This window comes from Pseudopodoces humilis, chromosome 33, assembly GCF_049639895.1.
Source record: "Pseudopodoces humilis isolate 2021_Gansu_Grassland_sample_001 chromosome 33, ASM4963989v1, whole genome shotgun sequence".
Taxonomy (NCBI): Eukaryota; Metazoa; Chordata; class Aves; order Passeriformes; family Paridae; genus Pseudopodoces; species Pseudopodoces humilis.
In genome coordinates, this window is record NC_142232.1 from 61,361 (window position 1) to 86,876 (window position 25,516).

The following is a 25,516-nucleotide window of genomic DNA, read 5'->3' on the forward strand; positions in this document are numbered from 1 at the left end:
ACCTGCTTGGAATGTGGGAAGAGCTTTGGGAGGAGCTCTGACCTGAGAAAACACCAGCTCATCCACACTGGGGAGAGGCCCTACGAGTGTCCCCAGTGTGGGAAGAGGTTTCGGACCAGCTCCACTCTCATCAGACATGAGCAGATTCACACAGAGGAGAGGCCCTTCCGCTGCCCCGACTGCGGGAAGAGCTTCCAGCAAAATTCCACCCTTGTCAGGCACCGGCGCATCCACAGTGGGGAGAGGCCCTATGAGTGTCCCCAGTGTGGGAAGAGCTTCTCACAGAGCTCTCACTTGACCCAACACCAACGGAGTCACCAGTAAGGGAAGCCCTGCGAGTGCCCCGAGTGCGGGAAGAGCTTCGTGCGCTGCTCCAGCTCCATCCCCCATGGGAGGATCGGCGTTGGATGATCCCCAGTGACCCCCGTTGGGCAGAGCCCTGGTGATCCGTGGTCCTGGTGATCCGTGTTGGGAAGACACCTGGCTGGGAGGCTCCACATCTTCCTGGCTCCCCGTGGGCAGCTGGATGTACACCGGGACAGCAACATCCATTGGGACACACACCAATAATGGGAATTCCTTGAGAAGAGTGGATTCGTTGACTTTCAACCCTAGAGAACCTTTTTCCGCTGCCTTAGGAGCTCTGTGGGCAGAGAAAAGAGGGTGACACCGGGCTTGGGGGCCCTGAGGGGAGCACACACACTCTGGGGGAGGGAGACACAACCCCCAGAACCTCCCCTCACCTTCCTGCACAGGCAGAAGCCGAGCCCCAGTGCCAGGAAGACGAAGCCAAACACGGAGACTCCAATCCCCGTCAGCATCTTGCTGTGGGCAGCGTTTGACAGCATCCCTGGGGGGTCTACAGTGGTCAGGATCCCCAAAACCTCTCACAGACACCCCAAGCCCCTCCAAGGACCCTCCCAGTCTCCTCCAGCCCACCCAGGACCCTCTGAAACCTCCTTTGGAGTCACTAATTTTAAAGAATTAAGTATTTTAGAAAAATTAGGGATCTTGGTTAGAGATAGACCTTGCTGGAAGTAGTTTGAGTTAATGATTAAGTGAGAAGCAGGATTTGAGACAATGAATCTCGGACTGAGGTAAAAAATTACTTTTCATTGTATCTTTGTTCAGCTGTGCTTATAATGAGAAAAGAAAAACTGATAAAGGGGTTCAGGAAGATCACGGACCTCACATCTGGAAACCCATTGAAAAGTCACAAGGGAGGAAACTGGAGTTGTACCAAATGTCATTTGTAATGTCAACCATTCTAAAGGTAGAAAGGTGAGAGTGAGGAAGAGCGGTTTTCCTTCATCTCTTGATGACCTCTCCTCACCAAAACGACCTCCTCTTCAAATTAGGGAGCCAACCATGCAGGCATAATGACTTTTTAAACTCATTACAGTGCATTTTAATCCAAAGTGGAGCATGGGAGGTGTTAGCATTATTAATATGTATTCATATTTTGGATATTCAATACTTTTGTAAATAAATAGACACTGGAACCTTTTGTCAACTTTCAGTGCGTATTAAGGGGTGACTCCTGCACTCGCACAGTGCTGTGATTAAACATCTACTTTGTAACTTTAAACTGTTGGAGAGGATTTTTGTCCATTAACAGATTGATGTTGATACCAGATCAATATTGCTATTTTGGTAAATCACTGCCAGTCTCTTCCCAGCCTCCCCAGGACCCACCAGAGCCCCTCCTGTTCCTCTCAGGATCCCACAGCCCCCTCCCACTTTCTCCCCACTGCCCCAGGACCCCCAAACCCTCTCCCAGTCCCTTCTCAGCCCCACCAGGACTCATCAAGACTCCTCCCAGTCTCTTCCCAGCACAACCAACCTCATCCCATTCCCTGCTTTCCAATGCCCAATCTCCTTCCAGCTCTTCCAGGCTCACTCAAATCCCTCCCAGTGACACCCAGCACCCCCAAACTCCCTCCCATTGTCCATCAGGACCCCCAGAACCTCATCCCTCCCCAACATCCTTTAATTCCCTTCTCAGCCATTGTAGACCCCCAGACCCCTCTCCCAGTTTGAACCAGACTACCCCAAACTCCTTCCCAGTTCCTCCCAGCACACCCCAATCCCCCTCTGGGCCCCCCCAGTGCCTCCCCCGCTGCCCCCGGCGCTGTGGGGGCCGGGCCGTGCCCCAGTGCCGGCTCAGGGGGTGCTCCAGGCTGACGTGCTCCACCTGGCAGCTGGAGCTGAGCCCGCATTGCCGGGGGCGGTTTCCAGCAGCACCAGGAGCTGCTGGCTCCAGCTCAAGGGCAGCAGCGAGATGGACACGCTGGAGGGCACTGGGAGAGAGCGGAGACACACTGGGATCAGCTGGGTGTGAAATGGTGCCAAGGCCGGTCAGCTCTTCCTCAGCTCCACACCGGGATTGGAACACACCTCAGGAGCCGGATGACCCGAGGTGTGGCTTAGAGCAATGCTCTACAGCACTTAACAGCTGTCAGACACAGTGTGGAGGCAAGAATGGGGGAAAGGTCTTTTGTGTTTGGTTTCAGGGAAAGCTTTAATCTCCCAAGGGTCCAGGGACAAAAGACACAGAATACAAGCGTACAGCAATTTATATACGGGGAGGGTTCAGGGGTGGATACAAAACTTCAACCAGTGAGGGATATCCTGGGGAGGGGAATAGGACACATGGATCAATGGGGTGCTGTGGATTAGGGGATTTCCAAAGGGGATGTCCAAGCAGGGGGTTGGCATAAGGCAGGATTGACAGGGGACATTTGGGAACAAGGGGCAGGGTGGACAAGATTGATAGGGAAGGTGCTGGAAAAAGGGGTTGGGATACAATGATGGGCAGGGCAGGGGAGGAGATAACTTTGGGTTAAACCAACAAAGCAGGAGGGTAACAAAACAAACCACTTATAGAAACAGCTTCAAATTTTAATTAAACAAAAACACACCACAACATCTCCCCTTTTCTGTTTAAAAGGAAGAGCTGTGGTTTTGGGGGATCCATTCTCATTTTGGATACACGTCTCCCCAGCAGGGCTGGTCAGCTGGCACTTCTCCCTGATTTACCTCTGCAGTGGGAGAGCCCTGGGAGGGCTCGCTGAGCCTTGTACAGCGGGGCCTGCCGGGCCAGGCCGGTCCCTGGCTCGGCTGCAGGGGGGTCCCAGGGTGTGAGGATGGAGGGTTTGGGAGGGTTCCAGTCCTGGATACAGGGGTGCAGGGGGGTCCTGGCGCAGCAGAATGGGAGTTCAGGGGGGTCCCTTCCCATGTTCTGGGGTTCAAGGGGTCCCAGTGCCTGAAAATGGAGGTTCAGGGGGGTCCTGGTGCCCAGAAATGGGGGTTCTGGGAGGTTTCCATTCCCGAGAATGGGGGTTCAGGGTGTTCCACGTTCCAGATAAGGGGGTGCAGGGGTTTTTGGGGCTGGGTAAGGAGGTACCAGGGGTTCCCAGTGCCCCGAAATGAATGTTGAAGGGGGTCTCTGTGCCCAGGAAGGGGGGTTCGCCCGGAAATGGAAGTGCAGAGGTTCCCCATTCCCAGTGTAATAAGTGGAATAGATTTGTGCTAACCAAATTGTAACTGTTATTAAAGTTATTATTAGAAACGATCAAGAATCCGTGTTATAAAGCAGATGAACTCCTTTGCAGATGTTACGTGTCAAAATTAAGGTACAGGATGTAGTTTAGAAGATAAATGGTGTCTCAAGACCAAAACAGCCTTGAGGTGGACCAAAATTAGGATGAATCTAGGCATTGGGCCTAAAGATTAGAAAATATCAGACTAATTAGTAGAGTAACATAACACAACGCTTAGTACGCACATGCAAACCTGTAAGGTTGTCCAAAGGACAATGAGGAAGAGGAGAAGCCTTTGCCAAAAGACCCCCAAAAGAAGACTGAAGACCCCCTGACAACAAATGATGCATGTGCCGTGAAGAAAAGTGACGTAAAGTCAGCAAAATCAGAATAGGAGGAAACTTATGGGAAACATTAATGAATATGTATAAGCATAGGGTATATAAGTTTAGCTTAAAGTGCTTTGTTCTGTACGTGAGGTGGAGTGAGAAGCCCCCCCGTACCCCAGTCAGTTTTGCTTATGCCTTAACCATTTGTAATCACTGGCCAATTATATTCACATATATATATATATATATATATATATGAATATATCTACTAAATTGTATCTCTTTTTTACTAAATTGTATTCTTTTAAAAATTGTATTATTATTTTGTATCCAATTTATTAAACTATGTTATCAATTAATTAAATTTGATTGTTTGGAAATTTGAAAGTCATTTATAACACTACTATATCAAAAGCAGTTAAAAGTGATTACAAACTTTGCTATATCAAAATCATTGTGATTATAATAATTTGGAAAAGCCAGCACATAACAGCAAAGGTGAACAACAACACAGTTATTTATCACAAACACAGGGCAGGTTTTTCCCTTGCATGGAGCACTTGGGCCTTCCCCGGGCCCCTTCTGCCCTCCCGCAGAACCAGAGGCATTTTCCAGCGCACACAGTTTGTAAGCAAGAGCCGGCTGCAGCCCAGAAGGCTCCAAGCGCCTCCTTCCAGGCTGACTCTGCAGATGCCGAGGCTGCTCTGGGCTCTGCCAGGCTCTGCTGGGGCTCAGCTCTGGGCGAGGCTGGGCCCGCTCTCCCCTCGCAGTGCTCCGGGCAGCTGAGTCACAGCGGGAGAAGGACAGGACACCTCAAGGGACTGGAGGTTTAACAGAGATTTTATTCAAATAACTGCCAGAACAAACAGGCTGTCCTAACTACCCTAACTAACTAACAGTGCTAACTAACATTACTAACTACTTGTCCTAACTACTATAATGAAAAGCTGGCCTCCAGGGCTTCATCTCCTCCGCTGCTCCCTCAGTTGCTTTGCTGCAGTGATCAGAGGGGTCAGGCTGGAGAGAGGCTTGGCTGATGACAAAAATGGGTGCTGCCCAAGGGATAAAAAAGAAAGAAATGAACTGTTACTTTCCAGACTCAAGTTCCTCACAGGCTCTGTTGCAACAGGACAAAGGGGAATGGTTTGAAAGTCAAGAGAGGGAAGCAGGCTCAGATTAGATCTAAAGAAGAATTGCTGTAGCAGGAGAGTGGGGAAACACTGACAGAGGGAGCCCAGAGATGCGGGAGGTGCCTCCTCCCTGGAAACATCCAGGCTCAGGTCAGGCAGGGCTCTGAGCCACCTGATGTGCTTGAAGATGTCCCCGCTCGTGGCGGGGCACCAGGTCCAGATGAGCTTGACAGGAGCCTGCCAAGCCAAAGCAGGCGAGGATTCTGCTTGCTTTGCGTGTGAAAGGCAGCGGGACTGGAGATGATGGGAGGGGGGCCCCACAAGAAAAGCCCTCCCTGGCGCTGCCGTTTCCCCCGCAGCCGCTTGGCATTCACCTGCAGCAGCTCCTGGGCAGAGAAGCGCCGCTCCTCGTCCGGCTCCAGGCTGCACTCGAGGAAGTCCCGCAGCAGAGCCGACAGGCGCCTGGGCTCCTGCAGCTGCGGGGTCCCGTTCTGCCGGATCAGAGCGCGGGCCTGCAGGAAAAGCAAACACAGCGCTCTGACAGCTTCCTCCACACCCACAAGTGCTCACATCCAGCCCGCTTTCTCTGCCCCAGCTCCCCGGGCACTTTCCTCCCTGGCAGAGATGCTGCTGCTCACAGCTCATTCTTCTGGGCCAGCCAAAAAACCCAAACCCTGGTGCAGCCACAGCCATTGCAACATCCAAATGATCTTGCCTTCAGAGCCGATTGCACTGGCTGACTTTGTCAGTAGGAACCTCCATCAGAAATAGCCCATTTTGCTTCTCCAAATATGGACACCAGCTTTACAGGCCATTTTCAAGAGTCAGTGTGGTTTGCCTGTGTTATTTCAAAGGATTCTTACATCAAATGCATCTCTGCAGTGCCACTGACACTCAAGTAAAAGCATTCCTGATGCCCCATGCCAGAAACTGCCAGGCAAGGAACAGCAGGTTTGTGTGGCTGAAAGCTCAGGCTTGGTGACACAGAGAAAGTAGCTTGGACTAGGAAAGAAATATGTTAGACTGTGGGGATGTTAAACAATCATCTTCATGTTGTAGACAAGTTTCCCAGTGAGAAGAGCCAGGGGGGAGTTCATCTCACAAAACCTCTTTTAGAAACTCCTTCAGAAAACTTGTTGGGTTTGGGTGTTGGGGTTGGTTTGGGGTTTTCTACAAGACAACATTAGAGCTGAGGCACTTGCTTCATGTATTTGGGTGATCCTCACAAGAGCTGCAACAACTTAAATCCCAAAGCAAATTGTTGCTGGAGACTGCAGAATATTTGTCTGTGTTCAGGCTCAGGTGCTGTGGGAATTCCCTTCGCGATGTGCAGAAACCTCCAGCTGCTCCTCCCAGTGCAGGGTCACCCTGTGCTCACAGGCCTCTGCAAAGCCTGGAGAATTTGCCTCTTACCATGGCCCCCGTTTGCTGGAAGTAAGGAGGTTCTCCTTCCACCATCTCGATGGTCACAATGCCAAAGGACCAGATGTCCACCTTGGGGCCGTAAGGAGAACTGGTCACAACTTCTGGGGCCATCCAGTGAGCAGTGCCCACCATGGAGCTGCACTGGTCCTGCTCAGGGCTGAGCTGAGCGCAGAGGCCAAAATCAGCTGAGGACAGAAACAAGCACTGTCAAAGGCAGCTGCAATGAGGAAACCAAGCACAAAGATTCCCCACTCTCAGTCTGAGAATGCAGTGCTGAGTCCAGCTGGAAAAGTCCTCAGGGCTGTAGCCAAGGAAAGATGGAACTGGACCCTTAAAGAAGCCCTCAGTTTTCATGCTTGGCTTTTACTGATTTCCTTTGAAGCTTTAGATTGCAACTCCTGCCCCTCTGGGAAGGCCATACCCAGAGCAAAGGCACTCCTGACACCCTGCTCCTCTCCTGAGCTCTCTGCACGGGGCAGCCGCTCTCAGCCGGCAGCAGGGGCCGGGCAGTGCCACCAGCAGCACTTGTGGGGCTCTGGCCCTCACTGGGAAGCAGCCCCACAGCCGCACCCCGGGAGCGCCGTGCCTGGCCAGGAACACCCACCCAGCTTGACAGAGCCGTCCATTCCCAGAAGGATGTTGGAGCTCTTCAGATCTCGGTGGATCACCCGGATGGAATGGAGGAAATCCAGGCCCTGCAGACACTGAGAGACAACAAGAAACACGAGGGAAAAAATCAGTGGCTGGAATATATCACACAAGAAAGGACAGTTTAGAATTCTGCCAGCAGCAACTTTGCTCTGACAGCCCAGGAGTGCAGTGCAGACAGGCTCCAGGCAAAAGGTTCAAGGCAATGCTGAGAACAGCAAATCAGATCCAAAAAAGACAAAGAGTACCACAACAGCTGGAAAGAGGACAAGAACAGAGTAGAAATGCAGTGATATTTGCAGGCCGTTCACTTCAGAGGCTCTTTCCTCTCCAGCTCATAAAAACCACACAGAAACAAAGGCCTGAGCATGGAGCCACTCTGTTCTCACAGCCTCTTTGGAAGGACCATGGTGTCCCAGCCATGGGAAGCACAAGCAGGATCCCTCACCTCCTGACTGACAGCTGCCATCTCTCCTTCAGCCATGCGTGTCTGTCTGACAACGTCCTGCAAAGTTCCTCCATCCATGTATTCCATCACCAGCCAGAGATCTCCATCAACAAGGAAGCTGGAAGAGGAAAACAATGGCACAGAGATGAATGTGCATTGCTCAATTCCCCCAGGGAAAAGCCTGGAGTGGAGTTTTGTTCCCAGGTCACTTGTCAATGAGGACAGAATCAGATGGAGAGACATTCCTGCCAGGCTGCACAGGCCTTGGAATCTGCACAGTCTAAAGGAGAAGGAGGCACCCGGGAGAAAGGAGGGGCCTTAGATGGCAAGGAGGTGAAAAATGCACTTTAGCAACAGCCCAGCTCAATGTGGAACCACAACACTTGCCCCCAGCTGCTTCAGCATCTGAACTCATCAGTTCCACCATTCCCTCTGGAACAAGGCAACACAACTTCCAGAGTTATCCAGGGGAGGAGGCTGTGCAGCACTTGGGGCAAAAGCAGTCAAATGCTTGGAAAACCTTGCACAAAGTCCCTTCAGAAATAGGCAAGGCCATTGAAAAATGGGCAAATGAGGCATTTCTGGAAACAAGAACCTGGTCTTCCAGGCACCTGCAGCAATGGGAAAGGGCTGGGAAGAAGAAGCCAAGGAAAATAATTTCTACCAGGTTTTATCAGCACTTGCTGTAAAACACAGCAAATGGGGTCAACTTGAAGAAAAAGTCAAAGCAAAGCAACAAAAGCACATGGAAGGAGTGAAGTGCCAGGCTGTTGTTCTGGGAAGATATGGCCGGGTCAGGCATTTTTAGAAGAGGCTACAGACTAGGGATGCCAGGAAAGATGAACGCAGGGCCCATGCACGGGAGAAGACCTGAAGCACTCACCTGTCCAAAGAGTTGACAATGTTGGGGTTCTTCTTGTCCTTCAGGACCACGACCTCATTCACAGCTTGTTCCCTGTTCTGCCCTCTCAGACTCATTTTCTTGATGGCCACCTGAAGGGACATTGCAGACCTTTCACTGGAGGAGTCTGTGGCAGGAGGCCACAGCAAACACGGAGCGAGTCTTTTTGGAGCGACCGAGCCGGGCTGTGCCAAACTGCCTTGGGATGGGACACCAGAGCTCAGCAAGTGCCATTCCCACAGCCCATTGCTCTGCTCGCTGGGGGCTGTTACAGGACTCATGGCCAGAGACATTTGGCTCTGTAAGCTCTGCAGAAATGGTGCCTCAGCTGTCAGCCTCAAAGCTCTAACAAGATTCTCTGCACCTACAGTCTTCTCAAATGGCCTCAGCACTCTTAGGATTATTATTCCAACACATTTTGCAAGCAGGAGGTAATTCTGTTTCTGTGCACACAGAGCAAAACAGCCAGGAACCCTTTAGCAATTACCCTTTAGCAATTCTATGGCATTTGGCCATGATTTCAAATGTCCCTGCTCTGTTTGGGATAGCACAACAAAGCAAACGTGCACATCCATTGCTCAGATAATCCCTGTCACAGCTGTCACTGACACCAGACCCAAACACGGCTGCAGGGTTTAGGAGAGAGCTTTGCTCTGGACATCCATCTTCTCATTTCTCTCCCTGGCTCTGTGGGAATAGCTGCAGTAGGACTAAAACCCCAAACAAGCAGAATCTCTCCTTAATTAGGCTTTGAGGTATCCTGATGAAACTCAGGATGATAAAACTGCTAAATAGTGTTCCTGTCCGAGGCTGGGATGAAGGTAAATTGGGCCTCAGTCTCCACCAGCTGATGCATTCCCACTTTTAGACATGAAGAAAAGGCCAGCGTGTCCTGCTCTGACAGACACCGCTGCCCTCCTTGCCTTCCTTTGGGCACTTGAGAAGGACCAAGTCTGTCCCAGCTGTGCTCTGCAGGCTGACCCTGCTCTGCCTTCAGAGGAGCAGCCTGTGCAGGAAAGCTCTGCTGGGCCCCACAGCTCCAGCCACAGCTCCCAGCAGAGGGGAAAGCCCTCGAGAGCTGCCAGACGTGCTGGGCGTGTTGACACTGACCTCTCCTCCAGTGGCCCTGTCGAGTCCTTTGGAAACAGTTCCAAAAGCCCTGGAGACAAAACAGCAGAGAAGAAAGAAGCAGCGCTTTAGGCCCTGGCAGTGAAAGCCAGCCCAGACAGGAGATCTCTGCTGCCTGCAGCGTTCACAAAACACCCGAGTGCATCCACCCTTCAAACAACAGCACAGCAGCCACCAGCCCTCTGCCATGCAAGGTGTGCAAGAGAAAACTGAGGCCCAACACAAAGGAAAAGGGCTGGAGGAAATCCCAAATGTCCACGCTGAATTCCTTCAGTTCAAAACCTGAGGGGGGGGGTGGGTGTCTGAAGAACTGGAAAAGAATGTATTTCATCCTTTATATATTTCCTGCCTGAGACCTGCAGGATCCCCAAGGGCCCTGCCAGCAGGCAGGTGATGCATTTTCCCCTCGAGTGCAGCAGCTCTGTGTCTGTTACTGAATGTATGGGGTCTGCTACCTGTGCTGAAAAGAGCGCTCATTAGTTCATCTCTGGTTTCTGTTTCTAAACCATTGTGTTGATAATCCTGACTGATGGATAATTTTTGAAACAAAATATTTAAAAGAAATCTTCTTGAGAACTGTTTTTTCTGACAGTCACAGTCACCACATGGTGAGTTGCTCTTTTAGGCAATCCAATTCCAGGGACAGAAGATCTTCCAGGTCCCGCTCCTTGCTGCAGACAGGACACTGCCAGCCTCAGGGGCCTTTGACGGTGCCTTCTGACCACAGTTATCAATTCTGATCAGCACTGAGAGACAGCAGCATCGTACCCCAGTGTCTGAAGGGGTTTGGAGCTCTCCTGACTTCTCACTGGATCCTGCACCAGTAAAATACCTGGGCCCTGCTTGTGCAGAAGTAACTGCCTTGCACTTACCCTTGGCCAATCTGCTCCAGTTCCAGGTATTTCTCGGCAGGCTCCCCCACGCTCACGGTGTTCCCTGAAAGAAACCACGTGGAAGATGCTCCCTCTCAGATGAGAGCCAGAATGCAGCCCCACTCCCTGGGGCCGGGAGCCCCTTGCTCTCAGCTGGGGAAGGACAATAAATGACCCTGTGCCATTCAGCTGCAGAGCAACCCTGGGTGCAGCTGATGCTGAGACACACACACAGCACCCTGCTCTGGCACACAGGAACAGAGCAGACGTACTCAGCTGCATCAGGCTCCACTCCCCTCTCCCCTCTGGCTGCAGGGCTGTGCTGCTGTCAGAATGTTCAGCCCAGGATCCTGCAGCACAGGGAGCTTCGGTGTCCTCTTCAGGAGCAGAGGGAGGTTCTCCATCCTCTTCCCAAAACTCTGCAGCTTCTCTGTCCTCTTCCCAAAATGCTGCAGGTTCACCATCATCTTTCCAAGCCGCGGGATGTTCTCCGTCGACTTCCCATGCTGGAAGATGTTCACCCTCCTCTTCCCAAGCCACAGGATGTCCACCGTCCTCGTCCCACACCGGGAGATGTCCACTGTCCTTGTCACACACCGCGGGAGCCTCGCCGTTGTATTCCCAAACCGCGGGGTGTTCGCCCTCGTCTCCCAGAACAGCGGGAAGTTCACTGCTCTCTTCCTCCTCTTTGGCCTCCTCTTTGCAAGCAGAGGGAGCCAGAGGAGGTGCTGATGCTGCTTTGGTGCCCTGTGGACAGACGGGAGCGTGAGGGACGGGAAGTTCTATCTCAGTTATCACCTTCTTTATCCTCAGCTACACATCCAGCTGCACTAAGCAGAAATAGGGTTCAGAGCTGTTCAAACTAACAATGGGCTAAAGTCAACATTGCCACTTATTGTTGGGAATTCCATATTCCAGCATGGCTAAAGCCAGCAAGCAATCTTCTGCCTGCAAAACCAGTCCTGCAGCTCTTCAACAGCTCTTCAGCAGAGACAGAGAAAACTGCCAGGGATCTCTTTGCTGCTGCTGCTGCTGCTGCAAAGACACTGACAGGAACTTTCCTTCAGCCTCCCAGGCTGGCACTCGGCTGCCACACGCCGAGCTCACAACTTGCTGCACAATTCTGAACACCAAAGCTTCCTTTGCCACTCACCGAAGGAGGAGCTGCTCGGGATCCACGCGTGAGGTGCCCTGCAACGGGAGAGGGAACGTGAACCAGATGTTGTTAGGAAAAAACTGCCTGTGGTGGGAAATGAGCAAGGCAAGCCCGAGAGAGCATTTTGCTTTCACAGCATCCCTCCAGGAGCCACAGGCCCTTCACACAGCAAGCAAGAGAGCAGCACAAAACACTGGGCTGTGTCAGCTCTTGGCTGGAGCAGCAAACGGAGGGAGTTCCAGGCTCCGCTGCCACAGACTCCCCGCTTGAGGGAACAGAACCCCCCCAGGCCTCATTGCAAATGCTGTGCACGCCCCGCTGGCTGCAGACACCCCCTTTTTCAGCTGCAGCTGCTGGCAGGAGCTCTCCCAAACCAACCGTGTCCTCATGGCAATTTGGTTACAGAGTCAACTCAGTTCCAGTGGAAGAACAGAAAGCACACAGCAAGCCCAAAGCCACAGATGCTGCACCGAGGGAAAACCTCAACTTACGTGCCAAGTGGGTTAAAAAATACCCCGAATAAGCCACAGAGAACAGAGTGCCAACTGCAGCAACCACTTGCTGCATCATTTTGGCTGCGCTGCACACGTCTGCAGACTGTACCCCTGCAAGCACAGAAGGACACCCGTCAGGGGCTGGGCTGGCTGCTGAGAATGCCTCGGGCAGGAGGATCCTCTGGCAACGAGCAGGCGCCCAGAGCCGCTCTGGACACTGAGGCCTCCGTGTCCCACAGCAACGGGAACACCACGGGGACGTGGCAACGTTCCTGTCACTCCTCAGCAGCCGCTCACACGAAACCCGCCTGGAAGCTTCTCCTGTGTCACAAAGGAGCACAAAGAATCCTCCCAGGGCACAGCCTATTGCCCAAAGGATCCAAGAGGAACTCTGAAAATGCAGCAAACAAGGACACCCCATAGGCCAGCCTGAGCACTGAGGAGGAACGAGGACAGGACCAAACCAAAGCAAACATGACCTGTAGTCACTGATACTGCTGAATAAAACCAGCAAGGCTTGTTCCATCTGGAATCTTTGTTCTAGTTCTAAAAACAAGCAAGGTTCTCCACTCTAAATATACAGAAGGCAGGAACTGGGGAGGAGGTGGGATTAGGAAGGAGGAGGAGCAGGAGGAAGGAGAAAGGAAAAGGAGGAGCAGGAACAGGAATAGAAGGAGAAGCTGGAGGTTCCAGTGCCCCCTGTGTCCGCAGCACCCCCGGCCACGGGCCCATCGCCCCCACCTCATCCTGCAGGTGAGCAGGGAGGGGGAGCTGGTCCCAAATCTGTTGGGGGGTCCCTGAGAGGGTCTTTTTATTGGGGTGTGTTTGGAATTCGTAGATTGAGGAATTGAGCTCCAAATATTGTCTGGCGTCCCTGGGAGGTTTTTTTTTCTCTGGGTGTGTAGGTTTGGATCTTGCAGGACCCCAAAGCTGAGCCCCTTGGGGGATCTTTGGGATCCACGTGGCCATTGCCCAGTATTGGCTGGGGGAGGACATTGGTCCTGGGGACCCCTGGGAGAGCAGAGGAGAGGAACCCCTGGGACCCCCAGAGTGGGGAGAGCAGAGAGGGGCGATCCCAGAGCTGGGGGATCCTGGCAGCTTGGAGAGGTGGGAGCCTGGAGAGGAGAGACTCCTGGGATCCCTGGGATCTCAAAGCAGAGCATCAGGGGAGAAGGGACCCCATGGACCCCCAAAAGCCCCTGGATCATCGCTAAGAAGGACCCCAGAGAAGGGGGAACCCCTGGAGCCCTTGGACCCCCATCATCCCAGGGAAGTGAAACCTCTGGAAGCCCAAAAGTGCAAAGATGAGAGATGGGGAACTCCTGGGAGATGTTTTCTGGGCTGAATCTTGATATTTTGTAGATTTTCATGGACACAAGACTCCTGCTGAGCTCTAGACATGGACTTGGGCAGGAGGAGCTTCTACTCCAAGGCACTCCCACTTTGGTTACCCCTAAACCAGGATTTGTCATTCCCAAGCCATGGCCAGATGGAGGAGGAGGAAAAGCCCCAGAGATCCTGCATGAGGAGGGGCTGCAAACCCAGCCCAGGGAGCTGCAAGGAGGAAAGATCCCCCCTGTGCCAGGAAGGCATCCGGAGATCCAGCCGGAGTTCAGAGCTGGGGGAGAGAGCTCATGGTGGGGAGAAGCCCCACAAATGCTTGGAATGTGGGAAGGGCTTCAGCTGGAGCTTCAAGCTGAGGGAACACCAGAGGATCCACCCTGGGGAAAGGCTCTGGGAGTGTGGGGAGTGTGGGAAGGGCTTCAAGAACAGCTCCCATCTGATCTGGCACCAGGTGATTCACACTGGGGAGAGCCCCTAGGAGTGTGGGGAGTGTGGGAAGAGGTTCAGGAAGATCTCTGTCCTGATTAACCACCATAGGATCCACACAGGGGAAAAGCCTGGAAAGTGCTTGGAATGTGGGAAGAGCTTCAATCGCAGCTCCCACCTGATCTGGCACCAGAACATCCACACAGGAGAATGCCCCAGCGAGTGTGGGGAATGTGGGAAGAGCTTCATTGAGATGTCCAATCTGATTTCTCACCAGAAGATCCACACAGGGGAAAAGCCCTACACGTGCAGGGAGTGTGGAAAGGGCTTCAGCTGGAGCTCCAACCTCATGGCACACCAGTGCATCCTGAGTGTGGGAAGAGATTTCCAAGGAGCTCAGGTCTCATCAAACATCAGTGGATTCACACAGAGGAGAGAGAGGCCCTTCCGCTGCCCCGACTGCGGGAAGGGCTTCACAAAACTGCACCCTCATCAGGCACCGGCACATCCACACTGGGGAGAGGCCCTACGAGTGTCCCCAGTGTGGGAAGAGCTTCTCACAGAGCTCTCACTTGACCCAACACCAACAGAGGCACCAGTAAGGGAAGCCTTGTGAGTGCCCCGAGTGCGGGAAGAGCTTCGTGCGCTGCTCCAGCTCCATCCCCCATGGGAGGATCAGCATTGGATGATCCCCAGTGACCCCCGTTGGGCAGAGCCCTGGTGATCCGTGGTCCTGGTGATCCGTGTTGGGAAGACACCTGGCTGGGAGGCTCCACATCTTCCTGGCTCCCTGCGGGCACCTGGATGAACACCGGGGCAGGAACATCCATCAGAACACAGACCAACAATGGGATTTGCAGATTGACAGCCCCTGGAGATTCACCAGAATGCAGAGATCCCCCCACAGCCCCTGGAGAAGCCCATGCCTGAGCAGGAGAATGCCTGAGATGAGGCTGTGACCCCGGGGGACACCTGTGGACAGAGGGGCCCCCGCTGGAGCCGCCTGTCCTGGAAGGACTGACCCCGTGGCAGAGTGACCCACGCTGCAGCACTGTGAGGGGGCTGCTCCCCATGGAATGGACTCAAGTTGGAAAAGATCCTGGAGACCTCTCTGGTGGGAGAGATCCCAGAGTGCAGCAGGGGAATGACTCCTGTCCCTGATGAGCAGGAAAAGCCACTGGAGATGAACTGACCATGGCTCCATTCCCTGTATCCCTGCACTGCCAGGTTAGGATGCAGAGCAGGAAGGAGGGAGGGGTGGAAGGAAGGTGCTTTTAAGGGTCTTCTTATTCTCCTGCTCTGAGCTTACTGGCAATAAATTCAATTCATATTTCCTGTTTTGCCCGTGACTGTGTTTGATGAGGAAAGGTCCCAGGTCCTTAACTCATGAACCCTTGGTTAAATTTTCTCTCCCTGTGTGGCTGTGGAGGGCAGTGAAAGAGCAGCTGTGGTGGGTGCCTGGACTCGGGCCAGCATCATCCCACTGCGGTGGGACACGTCCTTGTGTGGCCCTGTGCTAGGGTGCCACAGGTGCTGTTGCTTTTGTCTCCCTTATGATTTTATCTTTTGCATTAAATGCTCGTGAAGTGCCCCCGGTGTCCCTCGTGTTCCCTTGCAGCCAGTAGCCCTGTCCCTTCCCCTGCTCCCCGTCCCACGTTCCATCCCGGCTGGCGGAGCCTTGGAGCTGCCGTGGGGGCCGTGGGGCTGCCCCGGGGGCTGCGCCCCGAGCCGGGGCCCCTTCCCAGTGCTCCCAGTGTGCCGATCCAGCCTGGAGCAGCCAGCGAGGGCTTCAGCTGGGACGGCAGAGAGGCGCTGCTGGGGGGTCCCGGCTCACTTCGCTTTGGTTTTGGTATTTTTGGGAGTTTTCTGCAAGAAATCTCTCCCCTCCCCCACTCATCCACAGGGGTTTGGGGTGGTTTTCCCTTTTTGGGGGAAATCAAAGCAATGCACTGATGCTCCTAATTAGAGGTGGGAGAAATGAGGCTCCAGGGCTTCCCGCTGAGCCGGAGGCACCCAGCAGCCAGGGCTGGGCAAGGCGGGCCGGGAGGTGCGGAGAACTTTGTTTGTGTTGGGAGCTCAATGGCGGCTCGGGCCGGGCCCGTTCCAGGGCTGTTCCTCATCCCCGCCTTTCCCCTCACGCAGCCCGGGGCGGGCCCTGAGAGCGCGGGGCGGGGCTGTGCCGTGTGCAGAGCCCGCCGCTGGCTGCGATTGGCTGCTTCTGCCGTCACTCGTGGTTCTGGCGCGCGCTGATTGGGCAGAGCGGGGACAAGCCCGGCCCCGCTGGCGCCCCCAGGGCGGCCGTGGGGCAGGAGAGCCGCCATTGCCGGAGCGTCTGTGCGGGCCCGGCAGCGGCGGCAGCAGCGGCCGGAGCCCGGTGAGGCGGCGGCGGAGCTCGGAGGCGGCCCCGGCCATCGCAGGTGGGAGCCGCGCTCGGTTCTGCGGGGGCTCGGGGCTCGCTGCGGGCCCGGGAGGGGGCGGCAGGGGGCTGTGGCGGGTGGCTTGTGCCGTGGCCGGCCCGTGTTGGCCCTGGGCTGAGGGCGCTGCGGGAGCGGCTGCCCGCGGTCTCCTTGCCGCTGGGGCCTCGGCAGGAGGCGGTGGCGGAGCAGCGCTGGCTCGTCCCGCTTCGTGTCGGGAGGCCGGAGGTGGCTGCGCTGTGCCCGGGGCTGGGCGGGAAAATTCCCGGCGCCAGAGGTTTGTGTGGCCAAAGGAGGCAGAGGAGTGGTGTGCGAGTGACTTTATTGCTGCCCAAAGGGAGAGGCCATGGGGCATTTGCCATGCGCTCTCTCCAGGTGTTGGAGGACGCGGCCTCGTTTTTGTCCTGATTTTCCCGGCCGCATGTCCCTGTCCCTTTGCCCAACACTGGCGGAGGTGCTTGGAAGGTTCAGCCTTCCCGATCCGCCTGCTGCATGTCCTTTTTGTATAACACCCGATATTCCTGGCTCTGTGAAGTGTTTGTTCTTCTGGAAGTTCAGGAATATATCGACATTTAGTCTGAGCAGCAGTCCTTATCAATTAGTAACATTTTCTGAAACTGGTGATTTCTCCCATTACTTCCTTATATACAAGTCCCTGGCTCTATCTCCAAGCAGATTCACTCATTGCCTGTGTTTTTTCTTCCTGGCTGTTCTTTGTTTTTGGGATTGCTGTCAGTGCCCTCATTCTCTGTCCTTTTGTAGCCGTTTGTGGCTCAGGAGGCCTGGCTGCCACCTGCATCCCCTTGCTCAGCTGCTGAATGAGCTGCACTCAGCAAGGTGTGGTGCATGGTAAAAAGATGAGAGTTGCTGTAGCACATGAGAGGAGAAACAGCATTTGTTTAACCCATGGTCTGTGAGGGAAGCACAAAACTGTGTCCCATTCCCATCCTTTCCACGTTTGAACAAGTACATGAGCTGCTTTGCTATTTCCTTTGTTATCTGTTTTACTACTTTTCCGTTGCCATCCATTTGCCAAGAGTAGTTTGAGTTGCTTAACTTTTGCACAAATTTTGCCTCGATTTTCTGCTAAAAGATAATCTGATGCCATCCCATGGTGAAATGTTGTGTTCCTCATCTGAGTGGATTGGTTGGGAGGAAGGTCAGGAGCTGGAGCTGTCTGGTTGGTTATTATTTCAATGACATCCTGTAATCTAATTATGCCATTGAAATGATAAATGGTTTCTCTGGTACCTGATATGAATTCATCAGGGTTCCCAAGGTCTGGTCCATGGTGTTGCAGGATTTGTTCTGGTGGCCGTTCATCTTTTCCCCATTTTTGGGTGCCCCCTCCTGATATGCGAAATAAAAAGAACTCTATAACTCACAGAGTAGTTATAAGAGTAGGTATGAATTTATTCAGCGCTGAGGTACATGTGGGATATCTCCTCTGAAAAGCATGGACACCTTTTTGATTTGGTTTTCTCTTTTTATCTTTTACAGACTAGGTTTACAAGATACGCCTAATACATATTAATTTTTTAACTCTGCTTGTCCTCACTTCATATTACAATTAACTCCATGCCCCTTTCAGTCCTTTGGCCACATTTGGAACTTTAAATCTGTTCTTTCAGGCTTAGGGTCTGAAGAATCTCCTTTATCTTGTGGTGCCATTGTCTTTGCATCTTGTTTGTGTATTCTGGCTCCTTATCTTATCTTGCAGACTGACTCTCTTCTTGTTCTTGTGGATCAGAGTGTCAGGGTATGGTTTTTGTCGAACCCCCCTTTTAGTCAAGCATTTCTTTATGTTTATTTCCTAATTTTTAATTTCTGTTTCACTCCAGCCAGGGCTGCATCAATTGTCAGCTTTTCTCTCATTAAATCATCACATACTTGGAATTCCCAACTGATTTCCCTGAACTTGTGGTAGCAAAGCTTCTCTTCCTGGGCAGCTGTGGGTGATTCAGGTGTTCTCCCCACTTCCCTGCTTGTGACTTCTTTGGTCCTTTTCTTTTTTTGACAAAAAATATTCTCTTAATGGTTTACGAGTTAAAGGGTCACCTTTAAAGCTCTTCTAGTTTTTCAAAATACATCTTAAATGTGAACATCAAAAAACTCATACCATCATTTTGCCATCACTACGAGCCACACACAAACATAAAGAGAAATTACAAAGCAATCAAGTATTTCCTTTTTCTTCTCCTAAAACTAAAAAGTGATTCTCACAACCTTGTCCCAAACAGAACCTACAATATAGAAGTAAAATTATTATGAAAAATTATTCTAATGGTGTAATCCTTTCACTGAAACTGTGAAAAGCAAAAACTCTTCAACAATGTCTTTAGAGAAATAAGGCATTACTTGATTCTGGCCAGAATGTGCACCTGGAATAATTTCATGCACACTTAGGCTGGGTGTGCAGAGAAAATCATTCCATGACACATGAGTTTGACTAGATTTTTCTAAATTTATACAGTCTGAACCCATAGAAATCCATTGGTTTAATGTTCATTGGTTTGAAGGTGTGGAGTTGTTAGGATTTGGTTTCCTGTTGCACCCGGATTTCTGTGCCTGTGATGTGAATTAGGTGGGCACTCCTGGATTTCCTGCTCAGCCTTTTCCAGACCAGGTGTCTCCAGCAGTGCCTGGGGCAGTGTCTGGGGTAGATGTTGGTTGATGTTTGCTGCTGGGTGTTGATGTTTTGTTGATGGTCGTTATCTTGGGGAGAATCTTTTGGGCTATTCCCAGTCTGTTGAGATGTTAATTTCATCTCTGCTGAGTGCTGGAAAAGAAAGATTAAAATTCCTTTCCCCAAGGCAAAGGCAAACCTAGTGTGAGCAGAGAAATAAGATTTGAAGCCATTTTAAAGTTGGTCTATTTTGCCAGCAGCTAATCCCAGGCAGGGCAGAGTGTGAGTGGAATTGAGAGGCAGAGTGGAATTGTCCCGGTGCCTTCCCCAGCAGCTGTGGCGAGGGCAGGCACAGAAAGGCCTGAAGCTGCAAGAGTGAGAGCAAGGATTGTCCCGCAGTGGCTGGAGATGGCAAAGGAGGGTGCCCAGGCCGAGGATTTGAGCAGAGGATCTGTGGGCAGGCCCAGGGGCTTCCCCCGCTGGGGAGCCCTGGCTGCTGCTGCGTTGCCTTCAGTGCAGGCTCAGGGGTGGCCTGTTTAATATTCCCTTCCAATTCAGATTTCTGAGTCTGGAAGAGCCATGGCTGGGGCATCAATCATTTTATTTTTTTCATTTTGTTAAGTTTTGTTCTCTCTCTTATGTCCACCCCATAACATTGAGGCTATCTGGGGGTAAAAAATTCACACAATGTTCTGGCTAGAAGAGAGAATCCTCAATCCAGGTCCCGCAATTCCCTGTTAATTGTAAGAATTATTCCAGCTCCATTTTAGTCCCAGGAAATGTTATGTCTGAGATTCCCTGGGCCCTTTCAGAGTCAATACACCACAAGCCTTCAGTCAAAATAGGTCTCAAAATATTTAACCATTTTCTCCACTATTTGCACTTTTATTTCAGATACTCAAAGCTGCTTTTTTGCCTGAAAATGAAGCCATTTCACAGAGGCTTCCTCTACCTCTTCTCCTTGTCCTCCTGACTGGAGCAAGTCATCCACATCCTGCATTAAGCCAGTCCCTGGGGGTGAGGTCAATTCCTTTGATATTTCCTGCAAGGCTTGCCCCAATAAGGCCGGTGCTTCCGTGCATCCCTGCAGAAGGACCGTCCATGTCTTGAGCATTTTCCCTTCTACCTCTTGTTGCCAGCCCAAGGCAGAATTGTGTTTGCATCCTCTGGAAGTGGGCAGATCCCCAGAAAGCATCTTTTGCATCAAGTTCTGAATGGCAGCAGTGTGAGGAGGGCACCTGGTTGAGGATGGTGTAAGGATCTGAGCCTGTGGGGTGCCTCGGTTTCATCATCTCATTTCTTCTTCTTGGGTCCTGCAGCATTCTGTGGATTCCATTGGATTTCTTGTTTGGCAGGATAGGAGCATTCTAGGGAGCCATCCCTGGCTCCCCAAGCCGTGCCTTGAGCAGGACTCACAGACAGGCTGTGAGCCCTTCCTTCCCTCCCTTGGAACAGGGGATTGCTTTTCGACACCTCTTGTCCTGGTTGCTTCAGGGAAATTTGGAGAGGCTCCATATCTAATTTTGCCAATTTCCCTGGGGCTGCCCACACTTGTGGGTTCACTTCAGCCTAGGCTCTGCCAGACATTTGACACAGAGGTACAACAGAACCAGCCTCTGTATCACCTTTTGCAACATTAATTTGCATTCCCAATTTAGCCATCAAATCCCTTCCCAGTAAATTACAATCACAATTGTGAGCAAATAAAAATTCCTGCATTTCAAACCCATCCCCTTAATCTGCTAATAGTGGCTGAATAAAACAGACCCACTCATCTTTCCCACTTAGTGCCTTAATAATTAAAAGTATTCCCTAGCAATTTTCCCCCCTTTTAGTGTAAGATTCCGAGTGGATGGAGAGGCCCCTGTGTCCATCAGGAAAGGTCTCCTCTGGATCCAGAGCCACCCTGAATGTTCCCAAGGGCTGCAGTGTGGTGGGTCCCTGGTGGAATGGGAGCTGTGCCACCGCTAAGAATCCGTGTCCATCAAGGGCTGGACTTGCTCGTGCTGAGGGTGCTCCTGTCTGTGCTTGCAGTGTCCTTGTGCCCTGCAGCTGGAAGGCTGATTCCTTGCCAGGGGCTGTTTGGGTGGGCTGTCCCCTGGCCAGGAGGGCAATGCCTGTGCCAGGTGCTTGTGGCCGAGGGTGTCCCCTGGGTGCTGGGGCCCCCTTGGGCCCTGGGCTTGATCCCTCAGGGGCTGTAGGAACTGTGCCATGGCCTTTGCCTTCAGCTTGGCCTTTTGCTCATCCCTTGCTGCATTCGGCTGCTGAGCCTTTGTGAGCAAGTGCTGCAGGGGCTTCTTCTGGCCCTGCTGCAGCCCCCCTCAGTGCCTGGGGGTGCTCATCCTGTGGCAGCTGCTGAGCTTTCTGCAAAATCCTTCCTTTCTCCAGGGACCCACCAGGAAATGCTTAAAAGATCATGTGGATCCTTGCAGGTCTAATCCCCATTTCTGAGCTGTTCCTTCCTCGTGCTCGCTGTGCTGAGGCTCCCCTCCCCAGCCCGTATCCCAGAGCCGGTCCCTGTCCTGCCGCAGTGTCCAAAGGCGGCCCCCCCCGCGGGGAGGGCCGGCAGCTCCACGGGGCCGGGCAGCGGCCGGGGCGTCCCGCAGCCTCCTGGGGGCCGGGGGCCACTGCCGGCCCTGCCCGGGGGGTGCTGGGCTCAGGCAGCGCCCGGCGCTGAGCCCCGGCTGCCCCACAGCCCCGGCCCGGCCCCACAGCTCCCCACAGGCCCCCAGCCCGTGCTCCCGGTGCCGCAGCTCTGCGCCCGCTCCTGCCGCTCCCAGCTCAGAGAAACCCCCTGAAATCCTGACCTCCTTGTTTTCCTGTCCTGGAAAACTGGGATACAAAGGATCTGAGTCAGCTGGCAAATTCTGAGGATAAGACCATTCTGAAAAACATCCCAATCCTCAGTGTTTTTCTCTTCCTCTTCTTTTCCATCATCATTTTTCATACCCCATGGATTGCTCCTGCTGCTTCTTGCCTTAAGCACATTCCTGCACACTCCCCTTCAGCCAATCCCTTCCCAGCACACCAACACCATCCATCCCCTGTTGTCTAAATCCCTTCTGGCGTTCCCTTATTGGCCCCCTGGGTGTCCATGTCCTTAATTCCCTCTGGGAGAATGTGCAAACGACCTCCACATGCTCCCAAGGGACCCTTGAGAGATATTTTGGGATCCTCATCCCTTTGGCTGGGACCCCATTGTGGCTTTCCCTTTTGTCCCCTCCCTGGGTGCCCTGCCATGTTTACTCCCCGAAGATGCCACTGGAGTCACTGCTGAGATTTTCAGTGCTCTCTCCCTGCCGACTCTTGAGAGCCCCCCTGATCCGTCACTCGTCTGTCTCCTGCTCACTCTCGGGTACCCAATCAATCCCCGGTGCCGCCGCCAGCCGAGGGAGCCGATCCCCCAAACTGGGTGAGGCACCTTCAGCTGCACTCACTGCCCGCCGGCCCGGACGGTGGAAGGAATTGCGGAGGAGCCCCAAGGTGTGTGGAAAAATTGACATCCCCAGAGGTTTCTGTCCACAAGGAAGACAGAGGAGTCCTGTAACAGTAATTTCATTCATAAAAAAGGGGGAGGCCATGGGACATTTTTGGTGAGATTTCACCAATTGTTGGCAGACACAGCCTCCTTTTCATCCTAATTTTCTTGGTCACATCTCCCTCTCCCTTTCCCCATTGTCTGAAGTCCTGGAGAGGTACAGAGTGCCCAATGCACCTCCTACATACCCCCTTAAAATGCACCCCACTTTTGTATAGCTAAGGATATTGATGGCTGTGTTAAGTCTTTGTTGTTCTTCTGGAAGTTGATGAATTTAGCAGGACCTTGTCTGAGCAGCAGTCTGTGTCATCAATTAATAACATTTTGTGCAGCTGATGGCTCCTCCTGTCACTTCCTTATGTCCACGTCCCTGGCCCTGTGTGCAATGAGGTTGACAGGATCAGTTTGTAAAGAGCCTTTGTTGTTCTTCCTTTGCTGGGGTTCCCCCGTTTTGGGGCCATCCCCCCTGGAGCAGGGTGTCCCCCCTTGGTGCAGGCGCAGGGCTCAGGCAGGGCTGAGCCAATCAGAGCGCGCGGCGCTGATGACTCATCAGTGTCCAGGCAGAGCCGCAGCTGCCAGCGTTGCCCAGCTGGAGCCCAGCTGCGCCCCTCCCCCCCGGGCCTTGGCGCCCCCCTTGAGGGGAATTTGGGGAGGTGGGAGGGGGGAGCGCCAAGGCCGGGCCCCCCCGCGCTGTGGTGGCGGGAGCGGCTGCAGTGGGGAGCGAGTGCGGGCGGAAGCGGCCGAGAGCCCAGCGCTGCCCCAGGCCGAGCTGGCCCAGCTCCATCCGTGCCCCTGCGGTGGGATGCTGTGGGACTGGGGGGGAAGAGGGAGGCGGCAGTGGGTGCTGGGCCTGGGGGCAGGAGGGGAAGGGAAGGAGAAGCAGGGTTGAAGACCGGAATGGTCAAAGGATGCACGTGGGAGGACAAGGTTGGATTGTGCAGGCGTAGGAGGAAGTGGAGTGTGAGGTAGAGTAGGGACACAGGAAGAGGAAGAGGAGCAGGAAGAGGAAGCAGCACAAGGTTCCACCCTCCCTGTGTGTGCAGTCCCAGGAGTGTTGCCCTGCCCACAGTCCGTTGGTGACTGAGGAGCGGGACCCGCAGTTTTCACAGGTCTGAATCTTTGTGTTTCTGAGCTTTATTGGGCTAAATGTTGGTGCTTTGTCTTTTTGCAGGTGCTGAATCATTCTATTCTGTAGGGGGTTTTGCCTGAATTTGGTGATTGGGTAGTTTTTCATCTTTGTTTTGATGTTTGGAGGATGTTTGGGCTCAGTCTTGGTGTTTTGGTTTGTTACAGACACAAGATGCCCAGTGACTTTCTGAGATGACCTTGGGCATGGAGGAACCCCCAGCCCAAAATGCTCTCCTCTCTTTTTTTCCTCCAAACCAGGAATTTTCATTCCCAAACTGTGTCCAGATGGAAGAGGAGGAGGAAAAGCCCCAGAGATCCCGCACAAGGAGGGGCTGCAAACCCAGTCCAGGGAGCTGCGAGGAGGAAAGATCCCCCCTGTGCCAGGAACACGGCCAGAGATCCAGCCGGAGCTCAGAGCTGAGGGAGAAGCCCCACAAGTGCTTGGAATGTGGGAAGGGCTTCAGAAAGAGCTCTGACCTGCTCCGGCACCAGGTGACCCACACTGGGGAAAAGCCCTACGAGTGTGGGAAATGTGGGAAGAGGTTCAGAGATGTCTCTGGCCTGATGAGACACCAGGTGATCCACACAGGGGAACGGCCCTACACCTGCTTGGAATGTGGGAAGAGCTTTGGGTGGAGCTCCTACCTGAGGGCACACCAGCTCATCCACACTGGGGAGAGGCCCTACGAGTGTCCCCAGTGTGGGAAGAGGTTTCAGACCAGCTCCAGTGTCCTCCTACATGAGCGGATTCACACAGAGGAGAGGCCCTTCCGCTGCCCCGACTGCGGGAAGAGCTTCAACCGGAACTCCCACCTCACCATCCACCGGCGCATCCACACTGGGGAGAGGCCCTACGAGTGTCCCCAGTGTGGGAAGAGCTTCTCACAGAGATCTAACTTGACCCAACACCAACGGAGGCACCAGTAAGGGAAGCCCTGCGAGTGCCCCGAGTGCGGGAAGAGCTTCGTGCGCTGCTCCAGCTCCATCCCCCATGGGAGGATCGGCGTTGGATGATCCCCAGTGACCCCCGTTGGGCAGAGCCCTGGTGATCCGTGGTCCTGGTGATCCGTGTTGGGAAGACACCTGGCTGGGAGGCTCCACATCTTCCTGGCTCCCTGTGGGCACCTGGATGAAAGCAGGGGAATGAAAATCCAACAGGATACAGAATGACAATGGGAATTGTTGACTTTAAATCCTCAAGAACCTTTTGCCTCAGGAGCTGTGTGCGCAGAGAAAAGGGGGTGACACCGGGCTTGGGGGCCCAGAGGGGAGCACACACGCTCTGTGGGGGGGGGGAGGACACGACCCCCAGGACCCCCCCTCACCTTCCTGCACAGGCAGAAGCCGAGCACCAGTGCTAAGAAGATGAAGGCCAATATGGAGCCCCCGGTCCCCGTCAGCATCTTGCTGTGGGCAGCGTTTGACAGCGTCCCTGGGGGGTCTGCAGGGGTCAGGACCCCCAAAACCTCTCACAGACACCTCAAGCCGTTCGAAGCGCCCTCCCAGTCTCTCCCAGCCCACCTAGGACCCTCTGAAATCTCATTTGGAGTCACTAATTTTAAACAATTAAGAATTTTACAAAAACTGGAGATCTTAGCTAGAGACAGGTTTTGCTGGAACTAGAGTTAATGATTAAGTGAGAAGCAGGATTTGAGATAATGAATCTCAGACTTAGGTAAAAAATTACTTGTCATTGTTTGTTTGTTCAGCTGTGCTTATAATGTGAAAAGAGAAACTGATAAACGGGTTCAGGAAGATCACAGACCTTACATCTGGAAACCCATTTCAAAGTCACAAGGGAGGAAACTGGAGTTGTACCAAATGTCATTTGTAATATCAACCATTGTAAAGGTAGAAAGGTGAGAGTGAGGAAGAGCGGTTTTTCTTCATCTCTTGATGACTCCTCACCAAAACGACCTCTTCTTCAAATTACAGAGCCCACCACGCAGGCATAGTGACTTTTCAAA

The 25,516-nt window shown here is 53.1% G+C and overlaps 1 protein-coding gene and 1 pseudogene across 1 annotated transcript; one reads left to right on the top strand and one right to left on the bottom strand.

Moving 5' to 3' along the window:
* The window catches only part of LOC148182304 (uncharacterized), a 38,955-nt pseudogene extending 14,193 nt beyond the window's left edge, over positions 1–24,762 (top strand).
* Positions 4,834–12,805, bottom strand: LOC148182305 (serine/threonine-protein kinase PAK 3-like). Its single transcript, XM_088068960.1, has 12 exons — positions 12,802–12,805; positions 12,071–12,184; positions 11,577–11,614; positions 10,657–11,170; positions 10,424–10,487; positions 9,534–9,582; positions 8,406–8,515; positions 7,523–7,640; positions 7,031–7,130; positions 6,415–6,611; positions 5,376–5,513; positions 4,834–4,923 (listed from the first exon to the last, which is right to left on the bottom strand). Exons 1-12 carry the CDS (start codon positions 12,803–12,805, stop codon positions 4,834–4,836), a joined length of 1,536 nt encoding a protein of 511 aa, XP_087925086.1.
* Positions 24,763–25,516: the final 754 nt, after the last annotated feature.

What these genes read in the sequence shown, in the direction of transcription:
- LOC148182305 (XM_088068960.1), bottom strand. An exon ending in GTGTGCCAGAGCAGGGTGCT is followed by an intron (nt 10,488 to 10,656) that starts GTGTGTGTGTCT and finishes GGTTTCTTTCAG; the next exon opens with GGAACACCGTGAGCGTGGGG. An exon ending in GGACGGCTCTGTCAAGCTGG is followed by an intron (nt 6,612 to 7,030) that starts GTGGGTGTTCCT and finishes TTCTGTCCTCAG; the next exon opens with CTGATTTTGGCCTCTGCGCT.